The sequence below is a fragment of the Neopelma chrysocephalum genome, unplaced genomic scaffold, assembly GCF_003984885.1.
Source record: "Neopelma chrysocephalum unplaced genomic scaffold, ASM398488v2 Primary Assembly neopelma1_63, whole genome shotgun sequence".
Lineage (NCBI taxonomy): Eukaryota > Metazoa > Chordata > Aves > Passeriformes > Pipridae > Neopelma > Neopelma chrysocephalum.
Genome location: NW_020897720.1, coordinates 4147661 through 4169186, shown reverse-complemented (window position 1 = coordinate 4169186; position 21526 = coordinate 4147661). Strand labels below are relative to the sequence as shown.

Below are 21526 nucleotides of genomic sequence, written 5' to 3'. Positions count from 1 at the left end.
TGCGGAGCGGGGCGGCGGCGGCGGAGAAGGGGAGGCGGCGGCCGCGGCCGGGGAGCGCTTCGGCACCGACCTGCGGTACCGCGGGGCCGCGGGGCGGGCCGCACCGGGCCCGGACGGGGTGGGGATGGGGCTGGGGCGCGCGGGGGCCGGCGGGAGCGCTCCCGCCTCCATTTCCCGGCCCCGCGTGCTGCGGGACGGGCCCTGTCCCCGGTCCGCGGGCCGGGGCCGCCCCCGGGCGCGGGTGCCGCGGGGACTCCTCGCGGTGCGGACAGACCGTGTGTGTCGCCGGTCACCGTCTCGTAGCCCGTGTTGTTCCCGGTCCCGGGGCATGCCCGCGCTGCTTTTGGGCAGTGGGAGTGCTCCTCAGGGGCAGCGCTGGCCGGTCCCTGAGGTGACGGTGTTTCCTGTCTCGAGTGCTCAGGGGCCGGGCCCTGCCGCGGGTCCCGTCCGCGGGGGACACGGGAGCCCCTGGAGCGGCAGAACCGACCCCGCCCCGGGCACGGCCGGAGGGCCCCGGGACGGACCAGCAGGGCGTGTTGAAGGAGCTCTGGCAGGTCGGGATGCGCTTCCCAGCACCTGCCTGCCCCATCCCACCTCTGGGTATCTGTTCCCACGAGTAGAAACTAACAGTTGGGGACTAATAACCTTGAGTTGCGAAGGAGAGGAATCTCTTAAAGTAGTTGCAAGCTTAGCTTTACCCGCTCAAACTTGGCGGTTTTTTCACACCGATTTTTGTGTCTGTCGGTGTTTCTCGCTGTTCACGGTCACCACTGGTTTTCCCGCAGCCCAGCAGCGATCGGCAGTGACCCGTGTTCCCTGTATCCCTCTCTGTCTCTCCCCAGGATGGCTCAGCAGCAGGCGCTGCGGTTCCGCGGCCCCGCGCCCCCGCCCAGCGCGGTGCTGCGGGGCCCCCCGCCCCTCCTGCGGCCGCCCCCCCCCCTTCGGGATGATGCGGGGACCCCCTCCGCCCCCCCGGCCCCCCTTCGGCCGCCCCCCCTTCGACCCCAGCATGCCCCCGATGCCGCCGCCGGGGGGGATCCCCCCGCCCATGGGGCCTCCGCATCTACAGGTAAGGAACGGGGGTTCTCCTGGACGGGTTAAGTGGGATTTAGGGATTAGTCCTGTTTGTTTTCACACGTGGAAATGTCCAGTTCTGGGCCACTCAATTCAGGAAGGACATTGAGGGGCTGAAGTGTGTCCAGAGAAGGGAATGGAGCTGGGGAAGGGTCTGTAGCACCAGCAGCATCCTGGAGAAAAGGAGGATCAGGGGGGACCTTCTTGCTCTCTGCAACTCCCTGACAGGAGGGTGGAGCCAGGTGGGGGTCGGGCTCTGCTCCCAGGGAACAAGGGACAGGACAAGAGGAAATGGCCTCAAGCTGTGCCAGGGAAATTCAGGTTGGACATCAGGAAGAGTTTCTTCATGGAAAAGGCTGTCAGACATTGGAAAGGGCTGCCCAGGGAGGTGGTGGAGTCACTGTCCCTGGAGGTGTTCAGGGAACAACAGGACGTGGCACTCAGTGCTCTGGTCTGGGTGTCAAGGTGGGGATCAGTCACAGGTTGGACTCAATGATCTTGGAGCTCCTTTCCAACCTCAGTGATTGTGTGATTCTGTGGCAATAGTACAAAAAGGGACATTAAAATGGGTGATGGAAACAGTGGGGCAGGACAGAGCACAAGGCTCAGATGTGGTGTTATTTACCACTGCATACCTGTGGTATGCAAATGAGCTGCTGCACAGCTCCTCGAGGCAATGCTAAACCGATGGATGGTTTAAGGTCTTTTGTCTACTTTTCAGAGACCTGGACATTTTGGAAGGGACAAGACCTTTGTGAGTGAAAAATGGATTATTTTAATTGCCTTGTGGGGTGCAGTGCTGTTGTTTATTTGCCTTGTGGGGGTGCGGTGCCATTAGGGCAGTGTAAGTGCTCTGTGGGCTGAGGAGCTCAATGCTACCACGTGCTGTAAATAATGGATTAAATCCACTACTTGTAATTGCAGTTTGAAGAACCAGCCAGAGTTACTTTGGATCCCAGGCCCGGCTGCTGGTATCTCTAGGATTTCTGTGTTTGATTTACATCCTGAGGGTGCTGCTGCTCCCAGTGTCACACGGGGCTGGTTGGTTGTGCCAGGCTGGGAGCTCCACAGCTCCTCACCAGTGCCAGGCACAGCTGGGTGTCCCAGGCTGTGCCAGCACCGTGCTCTGCTCCGCACTGAGGTGAGGGGTTCATGGTGGGAATGGGGAAGCTGTGCTCGGAGCAGGGCTCAGGACGTGCTGAGGCCCTGGCTATGCACCAGGCACCAACTGCCCTCATGGTGTGACTCCTGCTTTGGGGAAAGCAGCAGCAGTAGGTGAAAAGTGAGCTTCACTGTATCCTTCACACAGGTTGTAGAGCAGGAAAGCTCGCTGTGTGGCAGGTGCAGGAGATGGGGGGAGGAACAAGGGAGGAGAAGGCAGGCTGGAGTTGCCTTGAGGGGTTCATGTATTTGTACAGAAGGCTGTCCATACGCTCTTGGCTTCCTTTATAGTAGTGTTTAACACAAATAACTGTTTCTGGTTTGGTACATGGATTTAAAGAGCAGTTTAAAATACTGCTCTTGGAGCAGAAACTTGGATCTCAGGGAAGCTTCCAACAGAAGCCAAATGCAGACAGAAGCCAAGGACATGGCAGCACTGGCAGCTGCCAGGGGCACAGCTCCAGTTCTGAGTGCAGGGGTGCGGCTCAGGGCCTGTGTGTGCAGCCTGGCACTGAGCCACCCCCTCCCTGTGCCACGGGATGTCCTGTGCTGGCCTGGCCCCAGCAGAGCCCTTGGGGTGTCCGGTGAGTGTGGTGCTCGAGGCTGTCACTGGAGGGCAAAGCTTCTGAATCACAACTTCATTTAGAGCTGCAGTGATAGAGGTAATTAGGGCTGTAGTTGTAGGTGTTTGCAGAGTAAGTTAAAAGAGCTCAGTGAATTTTGTCAACTGTCTTTTTATAGGGAAGTATTTGTTGTACTTGTTGTGCACGGGGAATTTCAAGCAGCACAAATAAACAAGTAGAATAAAAGAACTGAATGTACTTTGAATTACAGACAGGTGTTGAGGCTTTCAGGTAACTGTGGAATGCAGGGCAGGTTGAGATTTCTTATCATGAGGCAATAATGAACATGTAATTACATCTTTTTGCTTTTAATTGGCGCTAGTTAGAAATTTAGTTAATGGGAAATTGAGGAATATAGTGGATTGTAATGAAACCCACTGCTCAGCTGTGCTATCAAATTGGGCCCTTACTTATAATTTAATGTTTTTTTAATATTTCTTCCCCGGGAGGGTCACTGGGTGACTGTTCAGTGGGGTATTTGGGTCACAGGTGGGGATGTCCGAGCAGCAGCTATTTGGGAACAGCTCTTCCATTCTTTTTCTTCCTTGCATTAAGATATTTTGTCCTTTTCAGGAGAGGACTTTTCTTTCACCACACTTCTCTTCATGTCACCATTTTCAGATGCATTGATGCTTGCATCTCAGAAGTGAAGTGCTGGCAGCTGTTCTGCTATGGATGGGGGGTTGGCAGGAGGCAGATTCCCTGAACTGGGAGCACTGGATTGTTAGAGAAGCTCCCAAGCCTGGCAGAGTTATCCTTACTGCCGATGTACTGTCTGTTGATGCTCTAAGAAAGGAAAACTGCTTGGAAATTATATTGTTGTTGTCATTGTGATCATTATTGTTATTATATGCCTTTAGAGACCACCATTTATGCCTCCTCCCATGGGTAGCATGCCACCACCTCCTGGTATGATGTTCCCTCCAGGAATGCCACCGGTCTCCGCGCCGGGAACACCAGCGATGCCCCCAGCTGAGGAGATCTGGGTAGAGAACAAAACTCCCGACGGGAAGGTGAGATGGGTGCCGGGGTGGTCCCGCTGTGAGCCCCTGGCCACGCAGTTGGGCACTGAAGCCACGCTCCTGGCTCCCCCCTGTTCCTTGCTATAAAACTGGAGGAGCTGGGCCGCTTGTGGTCGAGCTGCGGTGACGGGGCCGCTCTCCCCTCAGGTGTATTTCTACAACGCGCGGACGCGCGAGTCGGCCTGGACGAAGCCGGACGGGGTGAAGGTGATCCAGCAGTCGGAGCTGACGCCGATGCTGGCGGCCCAGGCACAGGCCCAGGCCGTGGGGGCCTCCACCCCCACCACCAGCAGCCCTGCGTCCGCAGCCTCGCCATCCACCTCCTCCAGCACACAGTCCTCCACCACCTCCACCACCACCACGGCCACCTCAGTGTCCCAGACCAACTCCAGTGAGTACCCAGGAGTGTCCCGGACCTCGCGATGGGGGGAGGTGCTGCATGGGGAATGGCAGCAAAAACTTGGTATCCAGGAGAAGGTTGTTTCAGCATGGAGTGTGAATTTAAAGTACAGTGTTTAATCCAGAAGGACCTTGCATGCAAACCTTTTTTTCCCCCCCAGTCTCAAAGAGTTCTTCAGGTCTTTGTATATTTTTCTCCTGCTGTTATCACATCATCTCAGAGCTATTACGCATCTGTTTCCTTTTGACGTTAGATAGAGCTGAACTGTTTTTAAAGGTGTTTCAAAAGAAAAGTTGACCTGAGGTAGGAGTTTAGTTGTAGCAGTTTCCTGGTGGTTTTCTCCATGGCATGTGTTGCTGTAGGAGGTTGGGTTTCTGAGAGCTGCTGGGCTGTGAGTACTGGTTGATTGCAGAATAGAGCTACTTTGGTGTGTTACTTTTATTAGCATTATTCTTCTGCCTAAGCCTCCTCAGTTCCTATTTTCTAGAGTTGCACAAAGAGGAAAAAGAAAGTCCTTAGAGCCATTATTGTTCACTCATGACGTTTGAATAATAGTCTGGAGATTAGTGCTGCTTCCATGGGCTGAGCCTTTGCTTGTAAGGGTTTTCCAACTGAGGGAAGGGGGCTGAATTTACACAGCAAGCACATAATGCGTGACTGTGCACCAGCAGTGTGGTTGGCACTGCACTTTGTCCCGTGTGTGCTACCCAGGAGCCTCAGGTGCATCTTGACAGAGAGGTGTGTTATGTACTGTGGGTCTGTTTGCATGTGAGTGTGTCAGCAGCAAACTGAGTTGAGGTCACTCCCCGTGTCCAGAGCGAGGTGTGCTGGGGAGGGAGCAGATCAGAGAGCATCCTGTCTGCATGACAGACAGGCAGCACTGGTGCTGAGCAGGGATCCAGCACTGGGACAGCCTTGGGTGTTGTAGCCGCTCTGGCTCTGATGTGTTCACTGAGCCAGGCCAGAGAGTGTGCAGGAGATGAACTGTTCAAACTCCAGCTGGGGGTAGAGTTGGAGTCTCTGGAATTGGTCTTTTTCCTGTAACAGGGGAGACAAATCAAGCTTAACTCGCCATTTAGCCCAAACTTCAGAATCTGTGTATGAAAAGGAGTCAAATTTAGGTGACCCTCAAATTCTGTTTTCATTGAGGCTGTGGGAGGACACATCATTAGAGCAGCAAAGAACTTGTGTTGCTCAAAGCATTTTAGGGCTTTTGTTTATTTTGAAAGGTAACTAAGTACTGTGTTCGGCAGCTTTGTTGAGCTATGGTCTGCTTTAACCTAACGGTTGTGCCGAGTAACCTTGGGTAGGAGGTGAATGTTAGCTTCTGACATAATGCCAGGCTTGGGAGAGCTGATCCTGCTTTGGTGACAGCACTTTACACACCTTCTCTGAACTTAAATTTCCTAATATCGAATGCTGAGAATCTCTTTCACTTCTACCTGTTCTCTCTGCTAAACTTTGTCTTTGCTTTCAAGAACTGTTACTGTTGGTGTCTGTGCCTAGGTGATGAAATTTTATAATTGAAAATAATTTTATAACTCTCAGAATGTAAAAAATACTGGGACTTCTGGCTGAGCTTCATTCTTGCCTGGTACTGATTTGACTTAAGTCTTACAAATCACATACTGACTGTCTGCTCTGTTTCCCTAAATGTTAGGCACTGCTAAGAACTTTCACCCTTTCTGAAGTGCTTAACGAAAGATCAGAAATCTTTGTTTAAATATGCTAATACTGTTATCTTATTTGGAATGTTTCTGGTAGTGCTAAAAAGTGCATGGTGTGCCCATTGGAATATGGCCATAAATTGGTGCGGTTTCTTTTTTTTTTCCTTTTTCCCTCCTTCCCTGCACCAAATCTTGCAGAGTGAATTTGAAGTTTAAGCAGACTTGTCTGTAATTCCTGTTGGCCCATGCTGTGAGGTTGGTTGCTCTCAGTTAAGGGCTGGTTTCAGTCACGCTGCAGGGATGATGGAACTAAATGCCAGTCGTGTGTTTTCCCACTGGGAGGCACTGAAGACCAAGAAAGTTCTTGCAGCTGCTGAACAAAAGTACTTTCCTTTTCCTTACTTATTTACACATTTTTATTGTTATTTTCCTGTTCTGGGAATGCAGCCCGGCATAGTTTTAGGCAGACTGCTGTCATGCAGATGCTGCTGTTAAAAGCAGAAACTGTGTTCACGTAACACCAGGACAGTCTGTTGCTATGGGAAACTCTCTGTAACCTTCCCTTTCTGTTTCTCTGAACAGGGATACAGAGTAGAACCTCATTTCAGGCTGTATTTGTCCTTTGCTACTGCTATAGAGACTTGCTAAGTGTAAAGAATGGGACAAAGTGAAATTGGAAATTGACTTTCTATGTGAATATTTAATGTTCCAGAGAAGGCAAAGTATTTCTTGCCCAGGAGTGTCTTCCTGCTGGTTATATCCGAGCATATCTCTTATGTACTGGGAAACAGAGCGCCAGTATGTTTGCAGCAATATATTGCAGTGTCTAAGATACAAGGTGTTCTTTTGTGTTTTTTTATCAGCACCTACCACACAAGACCAGACCCCGAGTTCGGGTGTTTCAGTTGCCACACCATCAGTCAGTGTTTCAACCTCTGCTCCTTCTGCTACACCTGTGCAGACTGTACCCCAGCCAGTCCCACAGACATTGCCTCCTGCAGTTCCTCATGCAGTACCTCAACCAACTGCAGCAATTCCTGCTTTTCCACCAGTAATGGTACCTCCATTTCGTGTCCCCCTTCCTGGCATGCCTATTCCACTTCCAGGTAAATTGGCAAACTGTAATTGTCTTGTCTGCTACATGTCCATGTTGTCAGTTGTTTGCACTCATGTGTCCACTGTGTACAGAACTTGCCTGGATCCTCTCCTCAGAGTATTTCTGAAAGAATTCAGGGTTAGCAGACAGACTTTTTAATTAACAAAGAACATAAAATTTTTTGACTTCTAGTTCTTTGCTATACTTAGCAGAAAACAGCTGCATTTAAACATATGATGTTTAAATGAGAATATTGAGCGCTATATTTTACTAATTGCAATATTGCTATAATTTTTTTTACTTGTTTGATTTAGACCTTAAGTCGCAAATATTTACTAGGACATGGATGAGCAGGAACAATTACCATGGAAATCATGACCCAGTGATGTCAGGTGTTCCCAGTTCTCTCAGGCTGCAGCTGTCAGGTACAATGCTGAGTGTTGAGGTGTGACCTGAGGACCATGATAAGGCATTCAGGATGCTATCAGGGTGCCAGGATGTTATTCACAGGCTTTAGGTTTAAAGCCCACTGAGAACGAATCTTAGATGGCAGCACAATGCTTCTGGGTAAATCAGTTTCCTAAGTTTTTATGAAATATTTAGATACCTAAGGAAGGAATTTTAGGCTGGGAAAATGTTGGGCTCACTTGCTCTCTGTAGTTGCTGCAGGAGGTCACTAATGCCACTTAGTGCTTACACACCATGTTTCATTTGCATGGATACAGTTGAGTTCCTGTTCTAGTACAAAATTGATGTGTTTCAGTGCACAGTAGCACTAAACATACACCATGAGCTGTTGATTTTGTGTTGCAAAGGAAGATTGGAGACTGCAGTTGTATTGGATCCAATTTAGTTTCTGATTAAGAATGACAGAGAGTCATTACTGTGTTTCTGACTCTTATACAAGCTGAGGGAGGTGACCTCCCTGCTGTCCTCCTAATGCAGCCACCCAGTGCAGGTGGAGGGAGGCCTTTACCTTCCATTGAATTGGGTGGATATAAAGTAACCCTTCAGAGCACTCCTTTGCTAAGGGAAATAAACCTGAAAACAGTTAAAATGCTGACTAGAAGAGAGCACCAGCTTTTAGCTGCCTCTGCTTTTAGAACAGTCTTTTAAAGTAACTGAGCAAAGCTACTTTAATCTGTTTTGGCCTGAAAAGGAAATTGCAGCGTAGGACTCATTTTAAGACTGGAAACAGATGGAACATGATATTCAAGGCTGAACAAGAAATGGATAAAGGGTAGAGGGAGAAGTCCTACATATTTGTGAGGTTTGGAGGAACAGTAAAGTGGGTTAAGCCTTAAAGGTGGTCAGCTGAACGTGCTGAACTGTGAATTCTGATTCCTTACTGGCAAGATCAGCATGGAGTGAAGGCTCCTTACACACCTATGAGGGATATAATCTGTGCAAGTGTGACCTGTCAGGTAAAGTGGGGATGGTCAGAGCAGTGGAGAAGAGTGCCAGTGGAAATGGAGACACTGGGTATGTGCCTGGGTTGGGCTTTTTTGTAAGCTGTCAGTCAAAAAGTTTTGGGAGTAGTGCAATACAGGAGCAAAGGCAGAGTAGGAACATCGATCTCCTCCTGAAACTCGTTTTTGAAAATTGCTTTGTTTAGAACTTCCCTGGTAACAGGTGTGGGCTCTGACGAATTTTCCCAGTGAGCTGGGCTCAGGTGGAACCCACAGCATGTAGGAAGAACACCTGGCAGCAAAGTGCTGCTTCCAGTAGTGGGTCTGATTTGTCAGTTCATCTGATTACAGAGTGAAGTCTGTCCGCTTTCAGCTAATTCTGACTTGAGTTGGTTGTGAGGATTTATAAACACTGTAAAAGAGAAGGAAACCTTTAAAAACTTTTACAGTAACAAGAAACAGAAGAGAAGTCAAAATTACTTCATGATGGTATTGGGTGAAGTCAGAAGGGCTTCTGAAGGTTAGACTGTAGATATTTGGAATGTTCAGCACTAGGTGTGGTGTCAGTCAGAGGATTTGAAGTTAGAGGGGCAGAGGTGAACAATGCCACTGTCTAGTCATTTCAAAGTTAATCTCTCTTACACTGCAGTAAGGTGGAGCAAGGGAAGTGTTGATTAGTGATGTCTCATAATCTCAGATCTTAAAAAGTAAGTCTGCTTTCTCTCAATTCCTATGTTCTAAGTCAGTTTTATGTTTGGGAATGACCTCGGCAGAGGAAACAGCTTGGGTGTTTGCTCAGTCTTACCTGTGCTGCAGCATCCCTAACTCCAGCACCCTGCAGATAGTGGTGTTTATACTGACCCACGTTGGAGACATGCTGTAACTTCCTTAACAAAACGAATTTGCAGATCCATTGTCAAGTACACAACATGACCACCCCCCTGATTTAGATGAACACTTCAGTCAGTGCTGTTTGAGTCAATGTTTTTATGTCTCAATTTATAAGTTTTTAATAAAACTAGTTTGGGATTCTCTCATTGAAATTATTACTACAGAACATTACAATTCTAATCCTGTCTTTTTAAATAAATTGGCAGTATTTGTGTATGCTTTCCACACTGTATCTCTAATGAACAAACCCAGAAATTACTTTGGTTATAAACACAGGGGTTTAATTTCACTTTCCACTGGAGCATTTCCACCTCAATGATGAATTGAAACCCTTGAAGAGGAAGTTTCTGGAGTATTTCAGTTTCTGAGCATCCAGACTGGACCAGCCAGAGAGAATTTCTATAGTTACCTTCCGCACCTAAAATGGAGGTTTTGGAAATGCATTCCCCTCATCCCTGTCTAATTTCCTGCTGAATTTTGATCTGATCAAAGAGGACGAGCTGCTTTTCTCTTTGTGCCTTTCTGTGTCATTTCTTACTGAGCTGGAGAGCAGACCAGTGCATGGTGCCACCTTTCTGAGGGCGAGTTATGGCTTTTAAAGTATTTTTCAGCTTGTGCCATTCTTGATAATCAAAAATAAAGAAAATTTGGGCTGCCCCTGTGCTAGTGCAGCTTTGTGTACCTCTGTCTGCAGCTTTATTGCTCTTTACCCCCTTTCTTCCACCTGCAGCCTTTCTGTAATGACCCTCGTACCCTCAGCTTTCCCTCTGGGTTGCACTTGGCTGTCACCCTGTCTCGCTGCTCTGAGTAGTTCAGATCTGTCCTTCCACCCTTACCCTGCTCTCTGAGTGCAGCAGCAGACTGAGGACAGCAAAGCCTGTGAGTTTCACTGTGCTGCTGCTCCCCGTGGGTCTGTCCCAGCAGAGGCTGCCTGTGGAAGCAGCCCCAGTAATGGGATATTTTCCCGTGGTGCTGCCCTACAAGGAGAGCTGCATTCCCCCTTGGATGAACTTAAACCCCTGAATCTTCGCTGAAATACCTTTTTTCTTTTTAATGACATCCCAATAACTTGCTAAACTGCTGGTTTAACGTAGGCAGAGACCGTTGCTGCAGCTTAAAATTAGGTTTTTATTTGATCTGGCGTAAAATGTTGGAGCAAAAGTAATTCACATTTTCTTAATGGGAGGCTCCCTCTCTGCCAGCTGCAAATGGCATTCCAAATTGTGGCAGGAAGTCCGTAGCACCCCGTGGTAGCTGACATCCCATGGCAGCTTTCCAACATGCTTCCTATCCGTTTTGCAGGTGTAGCAATGATGCAAATAGTCAGCTGCCCGTATGTAAAGACAGTCGCTACCACCAAGACCGGTAATTTCCAAACCCATCCTAGTTCGTTTTGTCTGTAAGTTGGCATGGTAGTGAATGTGGTTGTTTCTTTTATTTCTTTATTTGCTTCCCCACTTGAATGACTATATATTACTTTATTTTCAAAACCAGTATAAATGCAAATATCATATTTGGCCAGGAAATAACTTCCCAAATAACTGTTAGTGTCAGCTTATTCTGTACCCAGACTCCCGTACAGTTTTCTGTAACCATTGAGTTCTGTAATGACTGTGACTCTCATGCCCATACTTAGTTCCTAGTTTCTTGTGTGGATTTTTGTTTTCCTGCTCCACATGTGCAGTGGCTGGCTGTGCTCGCATGTTGTGTGCGTGTCTGTGTGTCTGAGTGTGAACTTCCATATTTCAATTGTGGATTTAAGAACAGTCACTCACTGGAACACATTATTGCAATGTGTAATGTGTGCTTTTCCATTATTTAAAACAAGACTTTTTCAATGTCAAAGGCTCAAATTTATGATACTGTAGTTCCAATCCTATCCAATTGGTTGTTCTAGAACTTGTCATTCCAAATCTGTTCATTATACCCAGTTTGTTGGGATGAGTGGAGAGATAATAGGATAGTGCAGCATTCTGGCTTTCTTATCTTTGGATATTTGCTTGCCATTTTACTTTAGGATTTCAATAAAGTGGGTTTTTTTCAATCAGTTTGCAGTACTAAACAAACCCAACAATCTGATACTATTTCATTCTCATCGGGTTTTATTGAAGGCTCTGAATTAATACCAGTATTTAAGATTTATCAGAGTTCTACTCTTTAGTCTATAGCTCAAATTCAAGGCACTGTTGCCTTTTTTTAAGAGCAATAGGACTATCTCTTACAGTGATAGCATAATTAAGAAGTGGAGTAGATTTTAAAAAACAATTATTTGCTACAGAGATCTCATGAAGACTTTTTTAATAAATAGAGCACTTAATTTTGAAATATAAAAGCAAATGTCTGAAAGTTAACAAGCTTTGTGCTCTGCAGAATTACACATAAATTAAAATTAAGAACCATCTAATTTGCCTGGGAATGGGCATTACTGATTGCAAAGCACAGGAAGGAAATTTGGTAACAATGCCTTGCTTTTCCAATTTAACTTTGAAAAACAATCTCTGTCTGTTTCTATGGGTTAAGGTGGTAAGTTAGGTCCTGCTTTGTCACTTACTGGTTTGGTTTTTTTTTCCTTTTTTCCCTCTTTCCCTTTGCCCAGGAGTCCTGCCTGGCATGGCCCCCCCCATCGTGCCCATGATCCACCCACAGGTGGCCATCGCCGCCTCCCCTGCGACGCTGGCGGGAGCCACCGCGGTCTCTGAGTGGACGGAGTACAAAACAGCAGATGGAAAGACTTACTACTACAACAACAGGACTTTGGAGTCCACATGGGAAAAACCCCAAGAACTGAAAGAAAAAGGTACTTTTGGTTTGGTTTTTTTTTTTTTTTACTACAGCAGTGTACTGGGAACATCGCTCGGATGAGTGATTGTGTTTGACAACACGAGCGGGAATGTTTCTAATCCCTGATCTCCCTTAAGAATGTTTTTAAATTCTGATTGTAAGTATCCATGTGAGTTGGTCTTGAGTCTGAAAGTTGCAGTTTGTTTCCCACTGTACTGTCAGAGTGTTTGGTTCTAGAGTTGCTCCCAAATCCTGTGCCTCGGGTAAATGCGTGTTCCTGTGCCAGTAGAAAGTGAGTACTTCCCGTACACATGTGTTCGAGAAGGTTCCAGTTGCAGATAGAAAGGGAGGAGAAAAGTCAGTTATTCCAAGGGCTGTAAACCAGGAAAAAATGAAGATCATTGGCCTGAATTTCAGATCTTCAAGAACATATAAACAGATTTAGAATATGAAGTAAAATAATATCATCCCCCCCGTCCACATCCCTACATTGTGTTCCGCTCATCTTCTGTGACATGTGTTCACCTAAACGCACTTTAGATCCGTGGGGGGTGTCATATGGGGGGGGAATTTTTCTTGTATCATAAATAAGTAGGAAGGGGCAAAAACCCTGTGGCTTTTATTCAGTTTATAAAGTCTTCTAAGAACACAGATCCAAATAGTTCTGTCTTTTATTTTCTCCTGAATTTTTAGTTGCAAGAAATCTTTGCTTAGGCAAATGCAGGACACTTACACTGTTAGTTCAATTAATGCCCATCTTCTTAATAATTCAGAATAAATAATAGGTCTTTTTACTGAGATGAAAACATCTAAGACAGCAATTTTGCTGAGAAAAGATTATGCATTTTATGCTTTTTTGAAATGAGTGCAGAGCAATCCCTGGGCGATTCTGCATTAATTGTCTCAGATCTTTCTTTTTTTTTTTTTTGTCCACAACATTTAACATCTGAAAGTGGTCTTCAGTGTTGCTCTGTTAGTTGATATTTTTATTGGTCTTTCAGCATTCCTGTTGGGGTACCCCTTAGTCAGCTTTTTAGTATTATCATTTTCCAGTGCCAAGTAGATCTTGGCATCCAAGATCCAAGGAGATAACCATGACTTTATAAGCGGACACCGCAAAGCCTAAGAGGGACAGAAAGTGGCGAGAAAACATTCAAAAGAAGTTTTGGGTTGATGTTGTGCTTGAAAAATTATACCAATAAAAATAAATTTGTTGCGGTTCTATAATGATTCCTTAATACTCAGGAAGAGTCTATCTTTATTTAGAAAAAATGGAAGAGAAGGTCAAAGAGCCAATTAAAGAACCCTCGGAGGAGCCTTTACCGATGGAGACAGAAGAAGAAGAGCCAAAAGAAGAACCTATAAAGGAACTGATAAAAGAGGTAAAATACCTTGAACCCAGTAATCAGTCTGGCCACTGAGTCCCACATCCCACAGCTGTGGCTGCATCTCGACCTAGGCAGGTTGGCAGGAGCCATGGTTAGTAATTTGAGTTCTTAAATTCTGTAGGGGATCTTGAAAGCCTTCCTTTTTGGATTCAGACCTTTCCTTTTCCTGTTATTTTTTTTACATAAGATAAAAAGGTCATTTAAAAGAAAGATACAGAGTATGTAAGTTAAGAAATTAGTAAGAACATGGGGCAAAAGTTAGCTCGTTACATAGACGTGGTGTTCTCTCACTGATTTTAAGAGAAAATGAAACTTGTCCTGAATGTTTGAAATATTTAATAGCTTCTTCTGTTTCTTTACTTCATTATTTTGAACAGTTTGACACAAAGCTCACATGTTTTCCATGTGCTGCAACTGCTAAGTTTAGGCTGTTAGGAACACTTGTCCTAGAATGTGTACTGTAGTGTTTTCAGTAAACAAAACTTCTTCCTTGGAAGGTGTTTTGCTGTGCTGAACAGGATACTACTTAAGGGTGCTAAGGGCTGTTTGAATAAAAATTAAAACTTTTTTCCTGATTTCTGTGAACTTCAATGTAGTTTAGTAGACAAAAGCACAGAATTCAGTGTCTGGGGTTTGTTGCCACTCCACCCTATTTACTTCTGAGGTAGTTGCCAGTTCTGTAGCAATAACCTAAGCTTACTTCTGCTGCAGAGGTTACTGCAGGTTTTCACTGTTTCAGACTCCGTGTCTCGTTTTGAAATAAACACATTTTAAGAATAAATGAAAATTTCTTTGTCAGAAACCACACCCTTACCCCTGTATCCTGGCCTTCCTGGATTTCCAGGATTCATGCAGATCTAGGAAGGCATTTAAGTCAGGTTTTGCTGAAGTCAAAAGTTAAGAAAATGCTTGGAGGTTATGGAACTGAGGTTTTGGAGTAGCAGCTGCTGTTGTAATTCCAGTGCTTCTGTTCTGGGCGTGGATAAAGTGTCACTGTGAGCTACTTGTCAGCATGGCTTCAAAATACATTTGCTTGTTTAGAACAAGTTAGTTACTGTATAATAAACAGTTAGCCAGCTGTCATTGCCTGATCCTCTAACTTATTTTTTCCTCGAGGAGCCAAAAGAGGAAGAAATGACAGAGGAAGAGAAGGCAGCTCAGAAGGCCAAGCCAGTTGCCACCACCCCTATTCCAGGCACCCCATGGTAGGTGGCTGCTGCCGTGGGACTGACAGGGCTGGTCCTGGAGCCACCAGGGGGGCTGCTGGGGGGGTTAGAAAGAGTGATAGTGTGCAAAGAACCTGTATGTGGTGTGCTGCTGTCCCAAACAGCACCATGTTCCTCCAGCCAGCAGTGCTCCCACGGTGCCAGTTCTCCTGGTGCTCAGTGTTGACACTTGTGCCACTCACTGCCTGCAGTCCCACTACCAGGATTTCATATACCAGCCCATTCACCTGCCACCGATTCCTCCTGAGCTGGTATGAAATACTGGCTAAAAAAAAAAATCCTGGGCTTCTCTTGACCTGTGCCTTGGGAAACAAATAGCTGCAGCTGCTGGCAAAATAAGCTTTTTTTTTTTAACTTAGCCTAGAAACTGCTCAGGTGCCTGTGTGGTGTCAGGAGGGTGACTCCTGCTGTAATATATGTAAATCATCTCTATGGGTTTGCATGACAAAGGTAAAAATCTTCCTGGTGGGAAAGTGATATTGTTTTCATTTTTGCAATTTAGCTATCGCTGTTTTTTATTAATGTTTGGTATTTAAAACTGTCTCCCTTTAAATTGCCTCTGTGGTTCTTTTATCCCATCACATACAAAAATCTGGCAAAATCCTGAGGTTGCTTTTTCTCATAGTCTGTGGGGTGTTGAAGAGATGAGGTAATTTTATCCCAAAATCTGATTCCACTCTCTAAAACGTTTTTCCAGAGAAGAGCTGAGTCTCCTCTTAAAAAGCTCCTGATAAAAAGCACTTTTAAAATTGCATTTTCAGTGTCAAATTTCAATTACTGCATTTTCGAATCTGCCAGCAGAGAAAAGGAGCAGTTCAGGGGCTCCCAGTAGGAATGTCTGGCAGTTGTGCAGTCAGTGTAACCTGGGTGGGTGTGTGTGTGTGGCCATTGTGCTTCACTCTATGAACATGGTAATGGGTACACAGGGAGTGAAGACAAGGTAATCTGAGCCCTCCTGTCCCATCCCCAGGTGTGTGGTGTGGACGGGGGATGAGCGTGTGTTCTTCTATAACCCCACCACCCGACTGTCCATGTGGGACCGACCCGACGACCTCATCGGGAGAGCTGACGTGGACAAAATCATTCAAGAACCTCCTCACAAAAAAGGAATGGAAGAAGGAAAAAAACTTAGTAAGAGCAATCTTGTTGCCATCGTAGGAAGCCTATCACTTGTTTTGTGTTGATTTCCATAGCTTGTAACATTTAAATAAGTGACAGAAATGTAAGGACATACTGAAAATATGAGTAAATGTGCATTGTAAGAGACTGGTGGGAATGCAGATTGCAGAGTCCTCTGGGGAAAAAACCAGCCCATTTGATGAAAGTAGATGCTAACAAGGTTAATTGTTCTGTAAAATGCCAACAGGCTGAAAAACCCCACAGTTTTTACTGACTAAAAAGAGGAAATGTGTTCGTTTTATAAGCAAGAGGCCAGAAAAGATTGATTATAATGTACGAATGGGCTTTCACAGAAGGAGTTAACTTAGAGACCATCAACCAGAGTAGAGTTTGGAAACAGCTGCCAAGAGCAGAGAACATTCAAGGAGCTGCTGAGATGAGATTTCTCTCTGGCCTGAATTCTAGTAAAAGGTCCTGGGATGACATGTGGCTTTGGTAGCTGGAGGAGAGCAAAGTGCAAGTGGGTAATCAGGAGTTCCAAATGTGCTTCATTAGACTGTTTAGCCTGAGTTGTTTTTCCCTGGAAATAAGAGGTCAGTGTTTGTCATTTTAAATCACAAGTCCACTAGTCCTGCTCCCCAAATTCTGCTGGTGTAACTCTGAAAGTGACTGAGAACCACGTGTCTCCCATTGTGGGAACACGATTGCTGCACACATTGTCCTCAGTTTGTGCACGAGCCTTCACTCGTAAATTACAAACCTTTCATCAATACAAAATCTAAAGTCTTATTGAAATCTGTTACAGTTAGAGAAGAGCATGAAGCTGCAGAGGAAGCAAACGAAGATGAGCCTATTAAAATAAAAAAGCGCAAGTAAGTTTTTGCTTTTTCAATGCCAACCAGTCTGTGTAGGTAAAATAACTGAAGTTTGTAACCTGAGATGTGTATGCTGTGTCCAGCAGAGCAGAACAGGAACTGAGAGGGTTGGGGAACACAATCATCAGCTTTCTGCTGCTCAGCAGCTCAGGTATTTGATATTTCCCTGAGATAGCTGAAACGTATGCAGAGAGGAAATAGCATCTCTTTTGGAAATAAATAGTGTAAATTGGTGAAACCAAGGAATATTTTGAGTGCAATTTGTCTTAAATAACTTGCTTCTGTTGTTTGTTGATTTCTGGGCACAAGACTTTGTTGCTAGAATATCCAACCACTTAGATTTTCATAGTGGTTTCTCTATTTTCACTCTGTTATAAAGGTTTAAGAATTTGGTTTAGGTCCTTTGGTCTGGTTGCCTTTTGGAAGTGATATATGTGATATACTTCCGCTGTTGTACGAGTGGTTTTACCATGTTATTTGTGGTCATGTGCTCTTAGGGACAGTCGTGGAGCTGTTGGCAGTAAGGTCTGGTTGTTGTTTGGGGTGAGGGGCCTTTGCTCTTAGTGAACATAAATCAGCAAACAGCTCACTTGGCCAGAAGATTGTGAGGTGTTCCCGGCCTGAACAAACTCCCTTAGTGCCTTGTGGCCCTGAAGAGGAGATCAAAAAATTAGTGCTGTTGATGTAAAATCTGCTGCACGCCTGGCAAGACCTTTGAAGGCAGCCAGGGTGTTCTGATTGCTTGGAGTCATCTGTTGGCACTGAAGTTATTTGGAGTTCCTTGGCTCCTGAGCTCTCAGTAGGAAAGCATTCATATCTGTGTCTAAGAATGGGTTTCATAGCCTGTAAGCCTGTTCTTGTGGAGCAATGGGTGGTATCCATCCTGTCCTGGCATGGTTTGTTTTTTGACCTACAGGGCTGGCGTTTTGCTTCTCAAATTACGCTTTATGTTTGGTTTTTTTTCAGGAAAGATGATATCAAAGACATCGATTCCGAGAAGGAGGCTGCTATGGAGGCTGAGATTAAAGCTGCTCGGGAGAGAGCCATTGTCCCACTGGAGGCTCGGATGAAGCAGTTCAAGGACATGCTGCTGGAAAGAGGGGTCAGAAACCTCTGTGTGTGTGTGTGTGTGAGAGAGAAGAGAGAGAGGGAGGTTCAGGGTGAGGTCTCAGTTCTTGGTGAATTCCAAAGCTGCAGTGTTTTTATGTAAGGAAGCAATCTCACCCTTCCTCTGATGAATGGATGCTCTTGGTACAAGGTTCCAGATTTCAAAGAAAGATACAGTTACAGTAAAGTTTTGATTTCTTAATAAGTGAAATGAAACGGGGTCAAGACAGATTTTTTTTTTTTTTTCAATTTTTCCCCAAGTTAAGTAATTACCTAATTGGAAGTTGCCATTGAAGATAAATAGGACACACGAAGGACATATCCTTAATGTTTTTGGAAATGTTCCTACTGAGAAAAGCAGCAACTTCCACTCTAGTCTGTGCAGTCTTATCCTTAAATGGGAGACTTTTTGGTATTATTTAACTAAATCTGGAACCTACTTGATGCCAATCAATTGTGATGGATAAATTAGGCTATTAGAATATAAATTTGATAGTAACTAAAAAATGGAAGTGGTTCCAGCTGCCTGTGGAACACAGCCTCTCAAGGCTTTCTTCCAATGTACTTTTTGGTTTTAATGTCACACAGCAGTAGTAATTAAGTGTGTATTATCATTTAGAAGTTTTCAGAGCTAATTAGTGTTGAAGCTTTCTGTGACAGCCTCCATCATCCACTAGTGATAAAAACTCCAGGATGAGTTTGTTTCCCTCTTTTCATAAGATATCTTGGAGTTTTCAAGCAAAACCATACAACTTCTCTTGTATATTTGTCTTCTTTTAATTAAAGGTCTCTGCCTTTTCAACATGGGAGAAAGAGCTGCACAAGATCGTGTTTGATCCTCGTTACTTGCTGCTCAACCCGAAAGAAAGGAAACAGGTAAAAAAGTCAAATTCACTCCCCATCCAGACACAGCTACTGCAGATTTATCTGAATCTTCAATCTGCTTTTGTTCCTGCAAACCTTCCAGACTAATCAGTGTTGCAAGGGATTTTTGTCATGATTAGGGTTTGTCTGGAAACAGAAGAAGCCAGCAAGGGAAAGTGTTGATAGTTGTTTTATTTCCTGTGGTCAGAAGATCTCGTACCTTAATACAGTGAGAGTTGTACATGTACAGAGAGCTGCCAAAACCTGAATGACATGGTGAGAGTCATCAGTATCTCTTCAAATATTGGCATAACGAATAATCCAGCTATTTTTTTAAAAAAAAAAGTGGCAGGGAGAAAGACTAAAGTGCATTTTTATTGTTAAGCAAATTCTCACTTCAGCAGCTTTTCTTCGAGTGGATATAGGGAAATGGAAAGCTTTGAGTGTCTGAAACATGGGACCCAGGAAAATGTTACCTGGAATGTGTAAGGAACTTCTTCCCAGGTCTCAGATGATGTGTTAGGTACAGCACCATGCATGTGCAGCAGCTTGGATCATTTGCATATTGAGATACAAAGAGTCCCTAACCCTTCTTTCTGCCTCGTCTGTGTTAGTTCTGTGGTGAGAGGAAAGGAAATAGAGAAGGAAAGAAGTGGGGTTTTTCCTCCCTCTTACTTAGAGCTTCTGTGTGTCACGTTTGGGTGTTTGCTGTGGGTGACTGGTGTTTCTGTAGGTGTTTGATCAGTATGTGAAAACACGAGCAGAGGAAGAGCGCAAGGAGAAGAAAAATAAAATAATGCAGGCCAAGGAGGATTTCAAGAAAATGATGGAAGAAGCAAAGATTAATCCAAGGTAGGAGCTTCTTTGTGGTTTGTGTGCATAAGCTCTACTAGAGTGCAGGATGTTGGGTTGTATTGGGTTGATTAACCTTGTTCAAAATGGGCAAAGAGGAGAAAAATCATCAGATACTGTTGAAATCTTCTTTTATGTACTTATATTCACCTAATCCATGAAAGAATGGAACTTGTGATTTATGATGATTTACATATTTCTAATGATTTACGTATTTATAGTGATTTACATATTTCAAGTTGAAGAAATCCGCAGCGTGCTGCCTGGATTGTGAGAAAGGCCTCAGGATCCACCACAAGTTTCTTTAATAACCCTGTTCCTTCTTCTCCGAGAAGTAGTAGGGAGGTTTCTTGGGTTTGGAGGGGGATAAAGGGATGTTTCTCTGGTTACAAAATATATTAATGATAATATGATAGAATGTTCTGGTTGCTTTAATACAGCAATGATTACACACCCCTCAGATTCAGACCCGCTGCAGTGATAAGAGCGAGGGGATGACAGTGAAAGTACATTCAAGATTTCATTTCTGGGATTGTTTATTTCACAGCTTCCTCATGTAGAGGTCATGAGATATGGGCTTATGTCACCAGATGAGCTCCAAAGCATCCTCTTTCAGCATCTCCTGGCTCTTCTGGCATTAATTCTTTTCCAGTGAAATAACAGCTCATTTGTTTCACTTCAGCTCAGTTTTTTCCTGTGACTCGTTTTGGAAATCTGGTGACGGTGTTATGTTAACTTTTAAATTGCTTCAGATCTGACTAATAACTCAGTAGTAGGCTGGAAGAATGGAGGCATGGAAATGCTTTAAGAAACAGTTATGTTGGGTTTAGTATCCTCAGCTTCCAGCATATCTCCAGTATGTCATGTTGGGACTGATTCTTTACCTGATTATGGGCTGGGGTGGGAAAGAGAGTTCCAGCTGAAATACTGTCTTGTTTAATCTTATCCTTTGTCTTCTGGTTTCAGTGTTTGTCTAAAGATATTGCTGTACTTCTGTGAGTGCCAGACTGGTTTTTTATCATCTATCTCAGTCCAACATGCTCAAGAGTTTGTGTTCCACTTCACTTGAGCAGCTCTTGTTCTTCAATCTAGCTGTACATTCACTTTCTAATCCTTTTGAATAAGCTACCAAATTCTCTTCTTGTTTCAATTTACCCTACAGCAACAGTAGGCTGGATTTTCCAAGTCTAATTATTTCCATGCTGTGATGAAAACATTCCTATGATTATAAGTGTCTCACGTATTCTTGGGGCCAGATTTGCATCAGAGCTTGGAAAAAGCACAGTAGTGATTTTTTTCCGAGGTAAGTGGCAGTACTGTACCTACTGCACAGGTTGGAATCTGGCCCTGGAGGTGAGAGAACGGTCAGGGAAACGCTGTGGGATGATGGGTCAAAAGCCCAGGATTGTTGCTGCTGCCCATAGTGTTTGAAGGGGTTTCAGCTCTGTGTGGTTTAAGCTCAGGCTCTGCACTGAAGGGGGAAGAATTGGTACAGCCAGTGTTCTGTGGGGACTCCTACCAAAGACTGGTTTTCCTGGTGAACTCTTAGCATGGTTTGGCTGCAAGTGAATGCACCTGAGATTTTTGGTTTCACAGCTGTGAAATACCTGGACAGACTGGTTGGTGGCTGAACTGCTAACCCACAGAAAAGAAGAGTTTTGTAGACAACTGAGTTTTTTTCATTTCTTCTCCTTGGTTGCACTGTAGTCTCTCTCTGCACCTGCCCATTCTGCAGGTGGCTGTATCTGAACAAACCAACCCACCCCTGTAAGTCTCTGACAACACCTCTCGTGTGAGTGCTGGCTCCTTTTGTAGAGTTCATTGGTCAAGCAGCTCTGTAGTGAGACTATAGGATTTGCCTTTTGGGAATTTTTAAGTTGTGCTCTGGCATGTATTGCAGCAGAGGAAGTACTTCCCTGCTGAACCTGCCTCCCAGCCCAGACAGCTCTGCCAAATGAGTTCACTTGCCAT

At 44.9% G+C, this 21526-nt stretch overlaps 1 protein-coding gene across 1 annotated transcript in view; it reads left to right on the top strand.

Moving 5' to 3' along the window:
* Positions 1 to 828: 828 nt before the first annotated feature.
* The window catches only part of TCERG1 (transcription elongation regulator 1), a 29827-nt gene continuing 9129 nt past the window's right edge, over positions 829 to 21526 (top strand). The window contains 14 exon segments of the mRNA XM_027683012.1: positions 829 to 930; positions 932 to 1069; positions 3719 to 3871; positions 4028 to 4271; positions 6811 to 7053; positions 10646 to 10708; positions 11940 to 12140; positions 13391 to 13506; positions 14629 to 14717; positions 15709 to 15869; positions 16663 to 16729; positions 17699 to 17834; positions 18626 to 18715; positions 19437 to 19555. Of these exon segments, the coding sequence (XP_027538813.1) occupies positions 844 to 930; positions 932 to 1069; positions 3719 to 3871; positions 4028 to 4271; positions 6811 to 7053; positions 10646 to 10708; positions 11940 to 12140; positions 13391 to 13506; positions 14629 to 14717; positions 15709 to 15869; positions 16663 to 16729; positions 17699 to 17834; positions 18626 to 18715; positions 19437 to 19555 (1907 nt within the window). The 5' untranslated portion in view covers positions 829 to 843.